General features: G+C 40.4%; 1 protein-coding gene across 2 annotated transcripts in view; it reads right to left on the bottom strand.

Annotated features, from left to right (window-relative positions):
- Positions 1 to 17,314, bottom strand: part of OBSL1 (obscurin like cytoskeletal adaptor 1) — a 98,771-nt gene that overhangs the window by 15,248 nt on the left and 66,209 nt on the right. Inside the window, exons 16-18 of one of the 2 annotated variants that reach the window (XM_066575529.1) lie at positions 12,847 to 13,122; positions 9,221 to 9,496; positions 6,457 to 6,732 (exon numbers count right to left, since the gene is read on the bottom strand). In XM_066575529.1, the coding sequence (XP_066431626.1) occupies positions 6,457 to 6,732; positions 9,221 to 9,496; positions 12,847 to 13,122 (828 nt within the window). The remainder of the gene's footprint in view (positions 1 to 6,456; positions 6,733 to 9,220; positions 9,497 to 12,846; positions 13,123 to 17,314) is intronic. The other variant, XM_066575531.1, reaches the window with a different exon arrangement.

Raw genomic sequence — 17,314 nt, 5'->3', positions numbered from 1 at the left:
AGTAGTTATATTCTTGTACATAGGAGGCAGTATTATAGTAGTTATATTCTTGTACATAGGGGGCAGTATTATAGTAGTTATATTCTTGTACATAGGAGCAGTATTATAGTAGTTATATTCTTGTACATAGGAGGTAGTATTATAGTAGTTATATTCTTGTACATAGGAGCAGTATTGTAGTAGTTATATTCTTGTACATAGGGGAAAGTATTATAGTAGTTATATTCTTGTACATAGGGGCCCAGTATTATAGTAGTTATATTCTTGTACATAGGAGGCAGTATTATAGTAGTTATATTCTTGTACATGGAGGGCAGTATTATATTAGATATATTCTTGTACATAGGGAGCAGTATTATAGTAGTTATATTCTTGTACATAGGGAGCAGTATTATAGTAGTTATATTCTTGTACATAGGGAGCAGTATTATAGTAGTTATATTCTTGTACATAGGAGGTAGTATTATAGTAGTTATATTCTTGTACATAGGAGCAGTATTGTAGTAGTTATATTCTTGTACATAGGGGGCAGTATTATAGTAGTTATATTCTTGTACATAGGGAGCAGTATTATAGTAGTTATATTCTTGTACATAGGAGGTAGTATTATAGTAGTTATATTCTTGTACATAGGAGCAGTATTGCAGTAGTTATATTCTTGTACATAGGGGAAAGTATTATAGTAGTTATATTCTTGTACATAGGGGTCCAGTATTATAGTAGTTATATTCTTGTACATAGGAGGCAGTATTATTGTAGTTATATTCTTGTACATAGGGAGCAGTATTATAGTAGTTATATTCTTGTACATAGGGAGCAGTATTATAGTAGTTATATTCTTGTACATAGGGAGCAGTATTATAGTAGTTATATTCTTGTACATAGGAGGTAATATTATAGTAGTTATATTCTTGTACATAGGGAGCAGTATTATAGTAGTTATATTCTTGTACATAGGGAGCAGTATTATAGTAGTTATATTCTTGTACATAGGGAGCAGTATTATAGTAGTTATATTCTTGTACATAGGAGGTAGTATTATAGTAGTTATATTCTTGTACATAGGAGCAGTATTGTAGTAGTTATATTCTTGTACATAGGGGAAAGTATTATAGTAGTTATATTCTTGTACATAGGGGCCCAGTATTATAGTAGTTATATTCTTGTACATAGGAGGCAGTATTATTGTAGTTATATTCTTGTACATGGAGGGCAGTATTATATTAGTTATATTCTTGTACATAGGGGGCAGTATTATAGTAGTTATATTCTTGTACATAGGAGGCAGTATTATAGTAGTTATATTCTTGTACATGGAGGGCAGTGTTTTATTAGTTATATTATTGTACATGGAGGGCAGTATTATAGTAGTTATATTCTTGTACATGGAGGGCAGTATTACATTAGTTATATTCTTGTACATGGAGGGCAGTATTATAGTAGTTATATTCTTGTACATAGGAGGCAGTATTATAGTAGTTATATTTGTGTACATAGGGGGCAGTATTATAGTAGTTATATTCTTGTACATAGGAGGCAGTATTATAGTAGTTATATTCTTGTACATGGAGGGCAGTATTTTATTAGTTATATTCTTGTACATGGAGGGCATTATTATAGTAGTTATATTCTTGTACATGGAGGGCAGTATTACATTAGTTATATTCTTGTACATGGAGGGCAGTATTACATTAGTTATATTCTTGTACATAGGGGGCAGTATTATAGTAGTTATATTCTTGTACATAGGAGGCAGTATTATAGTAGTTATATTCTTGTACATAGGGGTAGTATTATAGTAGTTATATTCTTGTACATAGGAGCAGTATTATAGTATTTATATTCTTGTACATAGGAGGCAGTGTTATAGTAGTTATGTTCATGTACATAGGAGCAGTATTGTAGTAGGTATATTCTTGTACATAGGGGGCAGTGTTATAGTAGTTATATTCTTGTACATAGGAGCAGTATTATAGTAGATATATTCTTGTACATAGAAGGCAGTGTTATAGTAGTTGTATTCTTGTACATCAGAGCAGTATTATAGTAGTTATGTTCATGTACATAGGGGGCAGTATTATAGTAGGTATAGTCTTGTACATAGGGAGCAGTATTATAGTAGTTATATTTTTCTTCATAGGGGGCAGTATTATAGTAGTTATAATCTTGTACATAGGAGGCAGTATTATAGTAGTTATATTCTTGTACATAAGAGCCAGTATTATAGTAGTTATATTCTTGTACATAGGGGGCAGCATTATAGTAGTTATATTCTTGTACATGGAGGGCATTATTATAGTAGTTATATTCTTGTACATGGAGGGCAGTATTACATTAGTTATATTCTTGTACATGGAGGGCAGTATTATAGTAGTTATATTCTTGTACATAGGAGGCAGTATTATAGTAGTTATATTCTTATTCATAGGGGTAGTATTATAGTAGTTATATTCTTGTACATAGGAGCAGTATTATAGTAGTTATATTCTTGTACATAGGAGGCTGTGTTATAGTAGTTATGTTCATGTACATAGGAGCAGTATTGTAGTAGGCATTTTCTTGTACATAGGGGGCAGTGTTATAGTAGTTATATTCTTGTACATAGGAGCAGTATTATAGTAGATATATTCTTGTACATAGGAGGCAGTGTTATAGTAGTTGTATTCTTGTACATCGGAGCAGTATTATAGTAGTTATGTTCATGTACATAGGGGGCAGTATTATAGTAGGTATAGTCTTGTACATAGGGAGCAGTATTATAGTAGTTATATTTTTCTACATAGGGGGCAGTATTATAGTAGTTATAATCTTGTACATAGGAGGCAGTATTATAGTAGTTATATTCTTGTACATAAGAGCCAGTATTATAGTAGTTAGATTCTTGTACATAGGAGGCAGTATTATAGTAGTTATATTCTTGTACATAGGGGGCAGTATTATAGTAGTTATATTCCTGTACATAGGAGGCAGTATTATATTAGCTATATTCTTGTACATAGGGAGCAGTATTATAGTAGTTATATTTTTCTACATAGGGGGCAGTATTATAGTAGTTATAATCTTGTACATAGGAGGCAGTATTATAGTAGTTATATTCTTGTACATAAGAGCCAGTATTATAGTAGTTAGATTCTTGTACATAGGGGGCAGTATTATAGTAGTTATATTCTTGTACATGGAGGGCATTATTATAGTAGTTATATTCTTGTACATGGAGGGCAGTATTACATTAGTTATATTCTTGTACATGGAGGGCAGTATTATAGTAGTTATATTCTTGTACATAGGAGGCAGTATTATAGTAGTTATATTCTTGTACATAGGGGTAGTATTATAGTAGTTATATTCTTGTACATAGGAGCAGTATTATAGTAGTTATATTCTTGTACATAGGAGGCAGTGTTATAGTAGTCATATTCTTGTACATAGGGGTAGTATTATAGTAGTTATATTCTTGTACATAGGAGCAGTATTATAGTAGTTATATTCTTGTACATAGGAGGCAGTATTATAGTAGTTATAATCTTGTACATAGGAGGCAGTATTATAGTAGTTATATTCTTGTACATAAGAGCCAGTATTATAGTAGTTAGATTCTTGTACATAGGAGGCAGTATTATAGTAGTTATATTCTTGTACATAGGGGGCAGTATTATAGTAGTTATATTCCTGTACATAGGAGGCAGTATTATATTAGCTATATTCTTGTACATAGAGGGCAGTATTATAGTAGTTATATTTTTGTACATAGGGGGGCAGTATTACAGTAGTTATATTCTTCTACATAGGGGCAGTATTATAGTAGTTGTATTATTGTACATAGAGGGCAGTATTATAGTAGTTATATTCTTGTACATAGGGAGCAGTATTATAGTAGTTATATTCTTGTACATAGGGGCAGTATTATAGTAGTTATATTTTTGTACATAGGGGGCAGTATTATAGTAGTTACATTCTTGTACATAGGGGGCAGTATTATAGTAGTTATATTCTTGTACATAGGGGGCAGTATTATAGTAGTTACATTCTGGTACATAGGGGCAGTATTATAGTAGTTATATTCTTGTACATAGGGGCAGTATTATAGTAGTTATATTTTTGTACATGGGGGCAGTATTATAGTAGTTACATTCATGTACATAGGGGGCAGTATTATAATAGTTATATTCTTGTACATGGAGGGCAGTATTTTATTAGTTATATTCTTGTACATGGAGGGCATTATTATAGTAGTTATATTCTTGTACATGGAGGGCAGTATTACATTAGTTATATTCTTGTACATGGAGGGCAGTATTATAGTAGTTATATTCTTGTACATAGGAGGCAGTATTATAGTAGTTATATTCTTGTACATAGGGGTAGTATTATAGTAGTTATATTCTTGTACATAGGAGGCAGTGTTATAGTAGTTTTGTTCATGTACATAGGAGCAGTATTGTAGTAGGTATATTCTTGTACATAGGGGGCAGTGTTATATTAGTTATATTCTTGTACATAGGAGCAGTATTATAGTAGATATATTCTTGTACATAGAAGGCAGTGTTATAGTAGTTGTATTCTTGTACATCAGAGCAGTATTATAGTAGTTATGTTCATGTACATAGGGGGCAGTATTATAGTAGGTATAGTCTTGTACATAGGGGCAGTATTATAGTAGTTATATTTTTGTACATAGGGGGCAGTATTATAGTAGTTACATTCTTGTACATAGGGGGCAGTATTATAGTAGTTATATTCTTGTACATGGAGGGCATTATTATAGTAGTTATATTCTTGTACATGGAGGGCAGTATTACATTAGTTATATTCTTGTACATGGAGGGCAGTATTATAGTAGTTATATTCTTGTACATAGGAGGCAGTATTATAGTAGTTATATTCTTGTACATAGGGGTAGTATTATAGTAGTTATATTCTTGTACATAGGAGCAGTATTATAGTAGTTATATTCTTGTACATAGGAGGCAGTGTTATAGTAGTTATGTTCATGTACATAGGAGCAGTATTGTAGTAGGTATATTCTTGTACATAGGTGGCAGTGTTATAGTAGTTATATTCTTGTACATAGGAGCAGTATTATAGTAGATATATTCTTGTACATAGAAGGCAGTGTTATAGTAGTTGTATTCTTGTACATCAGAGCAGTATTATAGTAGTTATGTTCATGTACATAGGGGGCAGTATTATAGTAGGTATAGTCTTGTACATAGGGAGCAGTATTATAGTAGTTATATTTTTCTACATAGGGGGCAGTATTATAGTAGTTATAATCTTGTACATAGGAGGCAGTATTATAGTAGTTATATTCTTGTACATAAGAGCCAGTATTATAGTAGTTAGATTCTTGTACATAGGGGGCAGTATTATAGTAGTTATATTCTTGTACATGGAGGGCATTATTATAGTAGTTATATTCTTGTACATGGAGGGCAGTATTACATTAGTTATATTCTTGTACATGGAGGGCAGTATTATAGTAGTTATATTCTTGTACATAGGAGGCAGTATTATAGTAGTTATATTCTTGTACATAGGGGTAGTATTATAGTAGTTATATTCTTGTACATAGGAGCAGTATTATAGTAGTTATATTCTTGTACATAGGGGTAGTATTATAGTAGTTATATTCTTGTACATAGGAGCAGTATTATAGTAGTTACATTCTTGTACATAGGGAGCAGTATTATAGTAGTTATATTCTTGTACATAGGGGGGAGTACTGTAGTAGCTATATTCTTGTACATAGGGGTCAGATTATAGTAGTTATATTCTGGTACATAGGGGGCAGTATTATAGTACTTATATTCTTGCACATAGAGGGCAGTATTATAGTAGTTATATTCTTGTACATAGGAGGCAGTATTATAGTAGTTATATTCTTGTACATAGCTGTAGTATTAAGTAGTTGTATTCTTGTACATAGGAGGCAGTATTATAGTTGTTATATTCTTGCACACAGAGGGCAGTATTATAGTAGTTACTTTACTTTCTAGTACACAGGGGAAGCCCTTATAGTAGTTATGTTTCGTAGAGATTTTGGCAAATAGCAGAAAATTAGAAATTAGGGTGATGAAAGTCTGGTATCTATTTTTCATCATGAAGCCTGATATAATTTACATTTTGAATCATCCAGGCTATTTTTTAATGATTTTGGCATGTAACACGGGAATATTTCTTGCAGCGCTGTTGTTAATATGAACAGCGCCTGGAATTGCCTACTCTGACAGAAAGAAATTAATGGCTTTAATTTTTTTCCTGCCATTAATCTCTTTTAAAGGTAATTATAACCAATAGACTTTGTTGGGTGAAGCTGAAATGTTAAGATGTCAGAAGGATGCAATTTAGGGGTCTCACAGCATAGGCTCAGAGAAGGAGGGTTGCAGGGTCGTGGGTGTTAGGGGTACAGGATGCAGGAGGGTGTTGGTTGCAGTGCCTCTTCGTCACTCCTGTTACCTCCCACAGTGACATAAAAGCTGAAGCTGTCGTTTCGGGCATCGCACAGATATTCCCCTGCGTCATCACGCAGTGCTCCAAGGATGGTCAGTGAGCGTTCTGCTCCCCTCTCCTCCATTAGTATGTGCGGACTGTCCTGTAGTCGCTCGCCGTCCTTGTACCATCTCACTTCAGCATTAGATCGGGACAGAGAGAGTGCCAGCCTAAGGTCATCAGACACAGTGCACACCCTCCGCGGCATGATCTGGTCACTCTCTAAGACCACCACTACAGCCTCTTCCAAGAACCAAACACCGAAAGGAATTAAGAGTCCCAGTTGATAATGGAGGGAAGATAGAATCTAACTGCAGTTTTAATCCCTCTTTCAATTAGGTTGCAAACACAAATGCATTTACAAGAATAATAAAAGGCAATGATCAAACAACAGACGCAGCAGACAGTCACAGTAGACATTTACCATCAAGGTGGGCAATGCTGGTATAAAATAGACTCTCCTCCTGAACTTCAAGAAAAATCTGATTACTAATGCAAGTTGAGATGAGTCATGAGAAAGGCTGGTTGGTAAGGAACTACAGATTTACATGTGGCTCAGTGTAGTCTGGGCTTCAGCCAACAGAGGGCAGAAAAGATCCCGGGCTTAGATTCTCCTTTACTGGCTTTATTAATCAGATTTTTGTAAATATAAATTTAGGTAGAGAATCCTTTAAGAAAAAAATCTTCCACACAAATTTAATTTCTTTCTGCCTTTAATTTTTTTGGAGATGGTTTAATAGCAATTGTCAACTTTTCATCTTATATCTTTTGTCTATATCATTTTTTTAAAGGGCTTTTCCAGGGTTAGAAAATCATGGCTTCTTTCTTCCAGCGTCGCACTTATTCATTGGTTGTGTCTAGTATTGCAGCTCAGTTCCCATTCACTTCAATGGAGCGGAGCTGTAATATCACACACAACCTTATGGACAAAGGTGGCACTGTGTTTGGAAGAAAGCAGTCATGTTTTCTAACCCTGGACAACCCCTTTAGGTAGCAGGAACTTTGATGTTCCTTAGAGTATACTTAGTCTGGTTTAGGATGCTTAATGTGGAGGCAGACAGAGCAGTCAACATATCTGACCCAGAATATGACACCAGCGGAGAATTATAGAAGGCTTTGCCCTCCCTCACATTCACGTTCTTTGAGATAAGGTTAAGACTGACCTTAGTTGTGCAAGAGCTTAAATATTTTTAAGGGTGTTCTGCATCAGAGTTGGGAATCACCAGGGTAGGTCATTTAATGGTTTGACTACTCTAACAGTAAAAAATCCTTTCCTGCATAGTTGCCTAAATTGTGTTTCCTCACTACATAAATAATGTCTCCTTCTTTGGAAAGTGCTTGCAAAAAATAATTTATATGCCAGCTGCCTTTATTGCCCGCACATATATCTGAACATGTAAGGGCTCATTCACACTGATGTTCTGACACTCCATTGTTCGGCTGTGTCCTAGGAGCCTAACAATGGTAAGAGTGGAAGGGCCGGATGGGGCACATGCTGCATGGAACCCATTGGCTACAATGGGTACTGTCCAACTGCTGTTATGTACTCTGGCATTTTTCTGGCCAAACTAGCGCTATATGCAGCACTATTTTATTTGGCGTTCTTGTGGAAATCCGTCACGGAGGCTCTAAATTGGGCCTCTGATGCAGATGTGAGGAAGGGCAAAATTAGATCACCTCTGAAGCATCTCTTTTCCAAGCTGAACAAACAAAAATGAAAATAGTGCAGATATTCACTTTGAATGGGTTTTCTGGGCATTTACTATTGATAACCTACCTTCAGGATAGGTGATCAATGGTTGATCTGCAGGGGTCTGCCACTTGGAATCCCAGTCGATCAGCTGATCCACTGGCCCTCTTAGTGAAGTGGGGACCGGACGCTTGTATTGTTGGTCAGGGGAAGAAGTCCAATAGGCAGCTTCACTCCCATTGATATGAATGGGAGAAATGTCTTCCCTTACACTTCTGTCTCTGATTGCAATAAGGAAGTGTAATACATGGCATTGCTCCTATTGATTTCAATGGGAGTGAAACCACCTACTACACTTCCAGACATGACCTTTGATGTAGACGTTGAGCCCCACTGCACTGACAGTGAGTTGAAGGACCAGCTAATCAAAGGAGATCCCGAGTAGCAGATTCCTGCAGATCAACTATTGATGCCCTATCCTGAGGATGGTTCCTGTCTTCAGTGGACCTCAAAATGTAATGTATCTCACACTAGGGCTCATCACTCATATTGTAGGAAGCCAGTGGACCTAGTAGGATGTATTTGGATTGAGTACTGGACGAGCACCCATTGAGTGGCCAGCTTTTTAATGTACATGGTTGTCATATACTACTGATCCTGTGCTATGTATAAGAAGATTAAAAATCGGATTGTGAAATAAGTGGTGGAGTGAGAATTATCAGTGGAACTTGTTATTCTATCATTGCTCCAATTATACAGTGTATACTGCATCCATATGACATACAGACGGTACATACACATCCTGTCCAGTAAAGTGCACAAATTACACTATACTGCACAAACAACATACAGCTTGAATCCACCTAGTGGTAGCAACTGGTATTTACAAACATATTTGGTCATGCATTTATTTTTCACTGATCAGGCACATCCCAATATAATAAAAAATAAATTAAAAACTAAAACAGTGAAATACAATAAAAATGCTACTAGAGTGTTTGATCGATACACATCCACATGTCTTTATACACTCTTACTTACCATCAACCTGAACTTGGAAAGTTCGAGAATCGGTTCCAATGTTGCACTCATACTGTCCGGCGTGTTCTGGCTGTGTGCAGGCTACACTTAGAGCGCACTTTTCACCCTCATCGTCCATAGTCAGATTCCCATCTGGTGTCATTTCCGTCCCATTCTTAAACCAATGAATAACATCCGGCGTGCGCGACAGCTCACACTGTATGGACAGGGGGTCGCCCTCAGTCACGTGCAGTGCAGAAGGGGAGCAGCCACTGCTTACAAACCTGGCAGGAGGCTCTATGAAATATATAGATAAAGACATAATTACACCATTTGTGGGGGGTAAGATTGTTTCCGTGGTGTTCATGGTGCATTAAAAATGACGTTATCTTTATTCTGCGCGGCGTCAGTATGATTGCAGCATTACCAAATTTATATAGATTTTTATGTAGCACTACTTAAAAAAATAAAATAAAATAGCAATTTATAAAAACATTTTTTTTAAAAAAAGGTCTCTGTCGCCATCTTTTGACTCCCATGACCTCTAGTTTTTCCTTCAGTAGGGCTGCATGAGGACTCGTTTTCTTTGTGGGGCGACCTGTAGTTTATTTTTAGACACAACTATGACTTTTTAATCGCTTTTTATTACATTTTTTTCTTGGATTTGGAGTGACCAAAAAAACGCAATTCTGGCATTGTGCATTCTTTTCTTGCTGATGAAGTTTAACCTGCAGGATTCATAACATGATATTTTTAAAAATTGGACCTTTATGGATGTAGGGATACCGATTTTTCCTTCATTTTTTTTCTTTGGATGCAACAACTGGGAAAAGTTTTTTTTTTTACTTAAAATATTTATTTTTGTATTATTTAATTACAAAAGTCTTAATTTTACTTACGTTTACTTTTTAGCCCCCATTGTGAAGTTGAACTTGTATTCGCTGTACTATGTATGGTACAGTGCCGGACTGGAGTGTCTAGGGCCCACCAGTAAAATTCTTCTGGGGGCTTCACTGTACAGGTACAGTACATGCAAATATTATCTGATTCACGGCCCTGTCGCCACCTAATTCTATAGAGATTGCATTGGGCAGGAATTGGTGGACTCCTGTTCACATGATAGAAAAACTCCAGCATCAGCCCGGACTTCATTAAAACTTCTTTCTTTATTGATGCATGGTTAAAATCCCGATCATACACTTCTCAATAGAGTGAATTGCTTTCCTTCCTCATAGCATACCCTCCATGAGACCCACACTCTTCTTAAACATATTACTCCAATCACATGTTAAAAAACATCCAATCACAGATTAATAATGGCAAGGCACATTCATTAACCCTTACGGCACCATTTCTTAGTCCACATGTAGACTTAAATCTTGTATAATATTCAATCCATTCCGAACTCTACTTTGTTACTCAAAAATGCGTTTTGCTTCTCAGAAGCTTCTTGCGATGACCGCCTCCTCTAATTGGTTTCCTACCTTTTTCCTCTCCCTTGAGAAAAACATCCATTGGTACAATCTCCAAATGTTTAGAGACAGCCAATCTCCGCACCATCTCCCGATTAGTCGTGTCAGACAAATGCAAACCTTTAATGCTCCCGTTGTACAACCAGCATACTTTAAATTGCATAGAGGATCAAATATACCACAAAAGTGGAAGTGCCATTTATGTATGATCTGATATTACATTTCTTACCAGTAATAACGGAGCAAAAACTGTTTGATTTGTGGGCAAATTAACACGTTTTACAAATTTTGTGGCGACATTAGAAAAACCATACACTGTCAACCAATTTCTTTGTTCCTGAGCATCTTCAATAAAAAGACTCGGAGAATAGGACTGCTGGCAGAAGGAGGGCTGTGTCGGAAGGCATGGAGAGGTTTGGTGTAGTAAAAAAAAGTTGCTTGTGCAACCGTAAGTGGGTCCTGCATCTTCCAGGTCAGGTAGAGCTGGTGCGCGGGATTGGTGCGGCCAGGTTAGACAGCAGAGAGCACTAAGAACCCTTGCAGAATGACAGACTGAGGCACATTTAGTAATATTGTCTATAAGGGGCATTTAGAAACAAGCATGATCTCTCAAAAGATGGCTTTTGAACGATCATTTTGCATAATCTACTAATTGGTACTAATGCCTATTAGTACCAATTAGTAGCGTATGAGCCTCCAAGAGCTGAATTTATTCAGAGGACCACCCGCTGTTTGCTGAATAAATTCTCTATGTTCGATGAGCAATGGCATAAAGAAAACTGCACAATGTAAGTGCAGTTACGCCAACGATTATCACTCAAAAGACTGCTTTTGAGCGAATTTTGAGCGATAATCATTGTGTCTAAATGGACCTTTAGACAGTGCAAACTAAGACAGACAGCGAGCTAGATGCCTGGCAGCTGGATGGTAAATCTGTCAAATGTTCAAACTTTTTAGTCTAAGTTTATACCAACTACTAGTTGCCTTAGTTTACGTCAAAAATCACACCACAATTTTGGTGCAATTTTCCAAAATTTGGCACAATTTTTGGTTCAATTTAGGCCATGCCCCTTTTTCGAATGAGTTGGAAAAATATCTGAAAGTATCTAAAAACATAAACTGTTGTATTTTGAATAGTAAATCTGCCCGACTGTCTGGTTACTTATGCACAGTAGGTGCGAGGAGCCATGCCAGGCCTGAACTGTGTGCTGTAAAATACTGCTTCCTGATCCTCGTCAGCTGCAACATTGTATTACTATTCAGTTGTATAAGAATACCTGGTACTTGTCAGCAACACATATCCCATCTCTCCTTCCACGAATTGGGTAATACCCCCAGATTGGCTTGGCAGTATTTAGACTCCGCATTTCTAAATCTCTTACTGTCGTTATTAATCAGATTTTTGTAACAACCTCTTTTGAGCAAAATATAAAAGTGCAGTTAGTAGTGCTGCTCTCCCCAACAGGCTCTACTAACACCAGTAGAGATATGGGACCATCTTCTTCAATATGTGGCCTGGCTTAGCTCCCTTCTCCATGGCACCAGGGCAGGTCGCAGGCAATAGTCATCGGGCTCTGCTCATCTCTTGATACTGGAGAGTGAACTGCCAAGTCAGTCTGCATGAAGAGGATATATCTTCACAAAAGGGGCCCCATGACCAGTAAGGAGGGTAGGGTGGAAAGTGTAGTCCAAGAGACTTTCCAACTTGTTGGTAAGTATTAGAGATGAGCGAGCATACTCGTCCGAGCTTGATGCTCGTTCGAGTATTAGGGTGCTCGAGATGCTCGTTACTCGAGACGAGCACCACGCGGTGCTCGTCTCGATTAAACGAGCAGTGACCATTGAATTCAATGGAGCCGGCAATACAGCCGGCTCCATTGAAAGCAATGGGCTGCCGGCTAGCGTGGGATGAATTTTCGGGAAGGGTTAAAAATATAAGCCCTTACCTGAAAATCATCCTAAAATGTGTAAAAAGTAAAAAAAAATATATACTCACCTTGTCCCGGCAGAACGATGTTAGCCCATTGAATTCAATGGAGCCGGCAATACAGCCGGCTCCATTGAAAGCAATGGGCTGCCGGCGATCGCACAATGAAAGTTCGACTCGAGTAACAAGCACTCGAGCATTTTGGTGCTCGCTCATCTCTAGTAAGTATGTATTTTGAATTTCCTTACCAGATATCTTGACATCAAATGTGATAGAGTCGCTGTCTGTGTCACAAATATATTCCCCGGAGTCATCCACATTGGCTCTTGACAAGATTAGACAGCGACGAGTTCCCTTTGAGATCACCTGCAGATTCTCATCCTCATCTACTTCCAGTCCATCTTTAAACCACCGGACAATACCATTGCTTCGTGACACTTCCAGTGCCAGCTCCACCCTGGATCCTACAGTATACTCCAGTTCTTGTGAGCGGACGCCCAGAGACACAATCTTTGTAGGAGGCTCTATAAACACAACAATAATAATATAATCTGTCAATGATCATTACTAGAGATGAGCGAACACCAAAATGTTCGGGTGTTCGTTATTCGTAACGAACTTCCCGTGATGCTCGAGGGTTCGTTTCGAACAACGAACCCCATTGAAGTCAATGGGCGACCGGAACATTTTTGTATTTCGCCGATGCTCGCTAAGGTTTTCATGTGTGAAAATCTGGGCAATTCAGGAAAGTGATGGGAATGACACAGTGACGGATAGGGCAGGCGAGGGGCTACATGGTGGGCTGCATCTCAAGTTCACAGGTCCCACTATTAAGCCACAATAGCGGCAAGAGTGCCCCCCCCCCCCCCCCACTGTCAGCATAAAGATCGTCCTCCTCTGGCACAGCTGTAACAGCTGTAGCAGAGAAGAACGATGTTTGCCCATTGAATTCAATGGAACCGGCAATACAGCCGACTCCACTGAATGCAATGGGCTGCCGGCGATCGCAGGATGAATGGTCGGAAAGGGGTTAAATATATAACCCCTTTCCTGCAATTCATCCAGAAATGTGTTACACTAAAAATATATACCGGCGTATAAGGCGACCGGGCGTATAAGACGACCCCCCAACTGTCACCTTATACGCCGGTAATACAGTGGAGAAAAGAATAAAAAGCATTACTTACGTTTTTAGATGATCTGCGGCGCTCCTGCAGGCTGTCACTCCCTCCTGGTCCACGGCAGACAAGCTTTCTCCACGAAAGACTTTAAATCCCTGCCTCCAGAAGCACATGTGCCTTCAGCCAATCACAGCCAATGACAATGATGTCATTGAATGGCTGTGATTGGCTGTGTTTCTGGAGGCGGGGATTTCAAGCCTTGAAATCCCCGCCTCCAGAAACACAGCCAATCACAGCCATTCAATGACATCATTGTCATTGGCTGTGATTGGCTGAAGGCACGTGTCTTTCTGGAGGCAGGGATTTAAAGTCTTTCGTGGAGAAAGCAATACTCTGCCGTGGACCAGGAGGGAGTGACAGCCTGCAGGAGCGCCGCAGATCATCTAAAAACGTAAGTAATGCTTTTTATTCTTTTCTCCACTGTATTACCGGCGTATAAGGTGACAGTTGGGGGGTCGTCTTATACGCCCGGTCGCCTTATACGCCGGTATATATTTTTAGTGTAACACATTTCTGGATGAATTGCAGGAAAGGGGTTATATATTTAACCCCTTTCCGACCATTCATCCTGCGATCGCCGGCAGCCCATTGCATTCAGTGGAGTCGGCTGTATTGCCGGTTCCATTGAATTCAATGGGCAAACATCGTTCTTCTCTGCTACAGCTGTTACAGCTGTGCCAGAGAAGAAGGATTTGTCTTCTATATGTTCTCAATGGGGTCAGCGCTGCTGCCGCTGGCCCCATTGAGCGCATATAGAATGCATCCATAGCGAGCAGCGGGAGGGGCAGACTTTCATATCAGGCGGACACCTTATCTCCCCAGCCACTCACAGCAGGGGGGTGGTATAGGGCTTAAACGTTGCAGGGGGAAGTTGTAATGCCTTCCCTGTCTTTATATTGGCCAAAAAAAAGCGCTAACGTCTCAGGGAAGAAAGTTTAATTTACCAGAACACCGCATGGTGTTCGTTACGAATAACGAACATCCCGAACACCCTAATATTCGCACGAATAGCAAGCTCGGACGAACGCGTTCGCTCATCTCTAATCATTACGGCAAGTGGAAAGAAACACAAAGTATTCATGAGAGTAACTCAGAAAGCAAACTAGACATTGGGTCTCATAGTTTTATGATCAGGGAATCGTGGAGTAATAATGATCTTGAAGGAGACTGCAGTGATGATTGGAGGAGGGAGTTCTAATATGGAAGAATAGCTGAACGATGACCCAATGGAAAGAGGGCAGAGTTTGACAAAATGGATAGAAGGTGGAATTCGACAATATAAAAAGGAGGTGGAATTTGGCAATTTGGAAATAATCTGACATTATAGAAAGGGAGCGGAGTTTGAAAATTTGAAAAGAAGGTGGAGTTTGATAATATGGAAAGAAGGTGGAATTTGACAATAAGGAAAGAAGGTGGAGTTTTGTTGACATTTGAGGAGAGTGAAACAAGTATATGGAGGGAGAATGGAGTTCTGATATCTGGGTGCACATATGATCATTCTGGAGCTCAGTGGAATGATATGGCGGGACAATGGAGTTGTGAAAATATGAAAGAATGATTGTGTTATGATAAAATTGCAGGGAAGTGGAGAGGTTCTGGGAGGAGGGCAGAAGATGGTGGAGTAATGATTTTATAGGGGAAGAGAGCAGTGGATCACGCATAAGTAGAGACACTTGTAACAGGAAGTGACGTCAGACGCCAGGAGCAGCACGCCGAGACAGAGGCACGAGCGGGGGGCTGAAGGGGACATCGGAGCAGTGCAGGAGCCGATACCGGCGCTGAAGCAGGTGCGGGGGCAGTAAGGTAAGACCGGAGTGGAGCAGAGAAGTAGCCGGCGCCAAGAGGCCACCAGGAGTCCAGCGCCAGCAGCAGCGGAGGGGACCAGAACGGAGCAGCAGAGCAGCTGAGACAGGAGTGCAGAAGGGCAGAGTGAGCGGCCGCTGGGAGAGCAGGTGACATCACCAGGAGGAGTGGAGGAGCCGCAGGAGCCGATAAGTATCTTCTGTGTGTGTTTGTGAGCTAAGAGTGTGTCTTCTGTGTATCTGGTGTGCCCTAGTTGTGTCTTCTGTGTATCTGGTGTGCCCTAGTTGTGTCTTCTGTGTGTGTCTGTGTCTGTGGGTCTAAGTGTTTGTGAGGGAAAAAAAAAAAAGTTTTTTGTGTGTGAACAGTTGCGCATAAGTGTCAGCGGGTGAGCGGTTGCACAGAGGCAGCAGCGTGTGAGCAGTTGCGCGAGAGCGGCAGCGTGTGAGCGGAGGCGGCAGCGTGTGAGCGGAGGCGGCAGCGCGTGAGCAGAGTCAGCAGCGTGTGAGCAGAGGCAGCAGCGTGTGAGTGGTTGCAGCAGCGTGTGAGCGGTTGCGCGGAGGTAGCAGCGTGTGAGCGGTTGCGCGGAGGCAGCAGTTGCAGCAGCGTGTGAGCGGTTGAGCGGTTTCAGCAGCATGTGAGCGGTTGAGCGGTTGCAGCAGCGTGTGAGCGGTTGAGCGGAGGCGGCAGCGTGTGAGCGGAGTGTGAACAAGTCTATCTTCACTACTTCCAGAAGTAAATTGTAGATCCCCATTAGGATAAGCTTCATGCCTGGCAATGCCATCCAGTGTGCTACTTGTGCAATGTATGCGGTCCTTGATCAGCCGATCGAGGGTGCATACCGTTGCGCAAGATGCGTGCACGTCGAACATTTAGAAGCCCAAATTCTGGATCTAAATGAGCAACTGGCAACACTGAGAGCCATTGACAACATGGAAAGGAGTTTGCTGCTCACTGAGCAGACACTCGCTGGGGTAGATGTTGGGGCAGATGGTGCTACGGAAGAGCAGGGGGAGCAGGCAAGAAGCTGGGTGACAGATAGAAGGAGGCGTAGAGGGAATAGATCCAGGGAGGCTGGTCCTGAACTGGCACAACCCAACATGTCTGCAACGTTGGCAGATGAGGGCGATGCGATTACAGAGCCAGCACCGCTGCAGCACGACAGGCCCTCTGAACGCCAGGGGGATGACTGCTCCGGTGAGACGAGGACGGGGAGTGCAGGGCAGGCTAGACAGGTTCTAGTGGTGGGGGACTCAATTATAAGGGGGATAGATAGGGCAATCTGCCATAAAGACCGGGATCGTCGAACAGTGTGTTATCTTCCTGGCGCTCGAGTTCGACACATCGCGGATCGGATTGACAGATTACTGGGAGGGGCTGGTGAAGATCCAGCGGTCATGGTGCACGTTGGCACCAATGAACAAGTTAGAGGTCAATGGAGGGCCCTCAAAAATGATTTCAGGGACCTAGGGTCCAAGCTCAGGGCGAGGACCTCCAGGGTAGTTTTCTCGGAAATACTACCTGTACCTAAAGCCACACTAGAAAGGCAGCAGGATCTTAGGGGGGTAAACAAGTGGCTCCGGAGTTGGTGTAAGAAGGAGGGATTTGGGTTCTTGGAGAACTGGGCTGACTTTGCTGTCGGCTACAGACTCTACCGTAGGGACGGGCTGCATCTTAATGGGGAGGGTGCAGCTGTGCTGGGGGATAAGATGGCTAGAAGGCTGGAGGAGTGTTT

The sequence above is a fragment of the Eleutherodactylus coqui genome, chromosome 8 (assembly GCF_035609145.1).
Source record: "Eleutherodactylus coqui strain aEleCoq1 chromosome 8, aEleCoq1.hap1, whole genome shotgun sequence".
Classification (NCBI taxonomy): domain Eukaryota; kingdom Metazoa; phylum Chordata; class Amphibia; order Anura; family Eleutherodactylidae; genus Eleutherodactylus; species Eleutherodactylus coqui.
The sequence above is the reverse complement of the archived record's forward strand: the minus strand, read 5'-3'. Positions and strand labels throughout refer to the sequence as shown.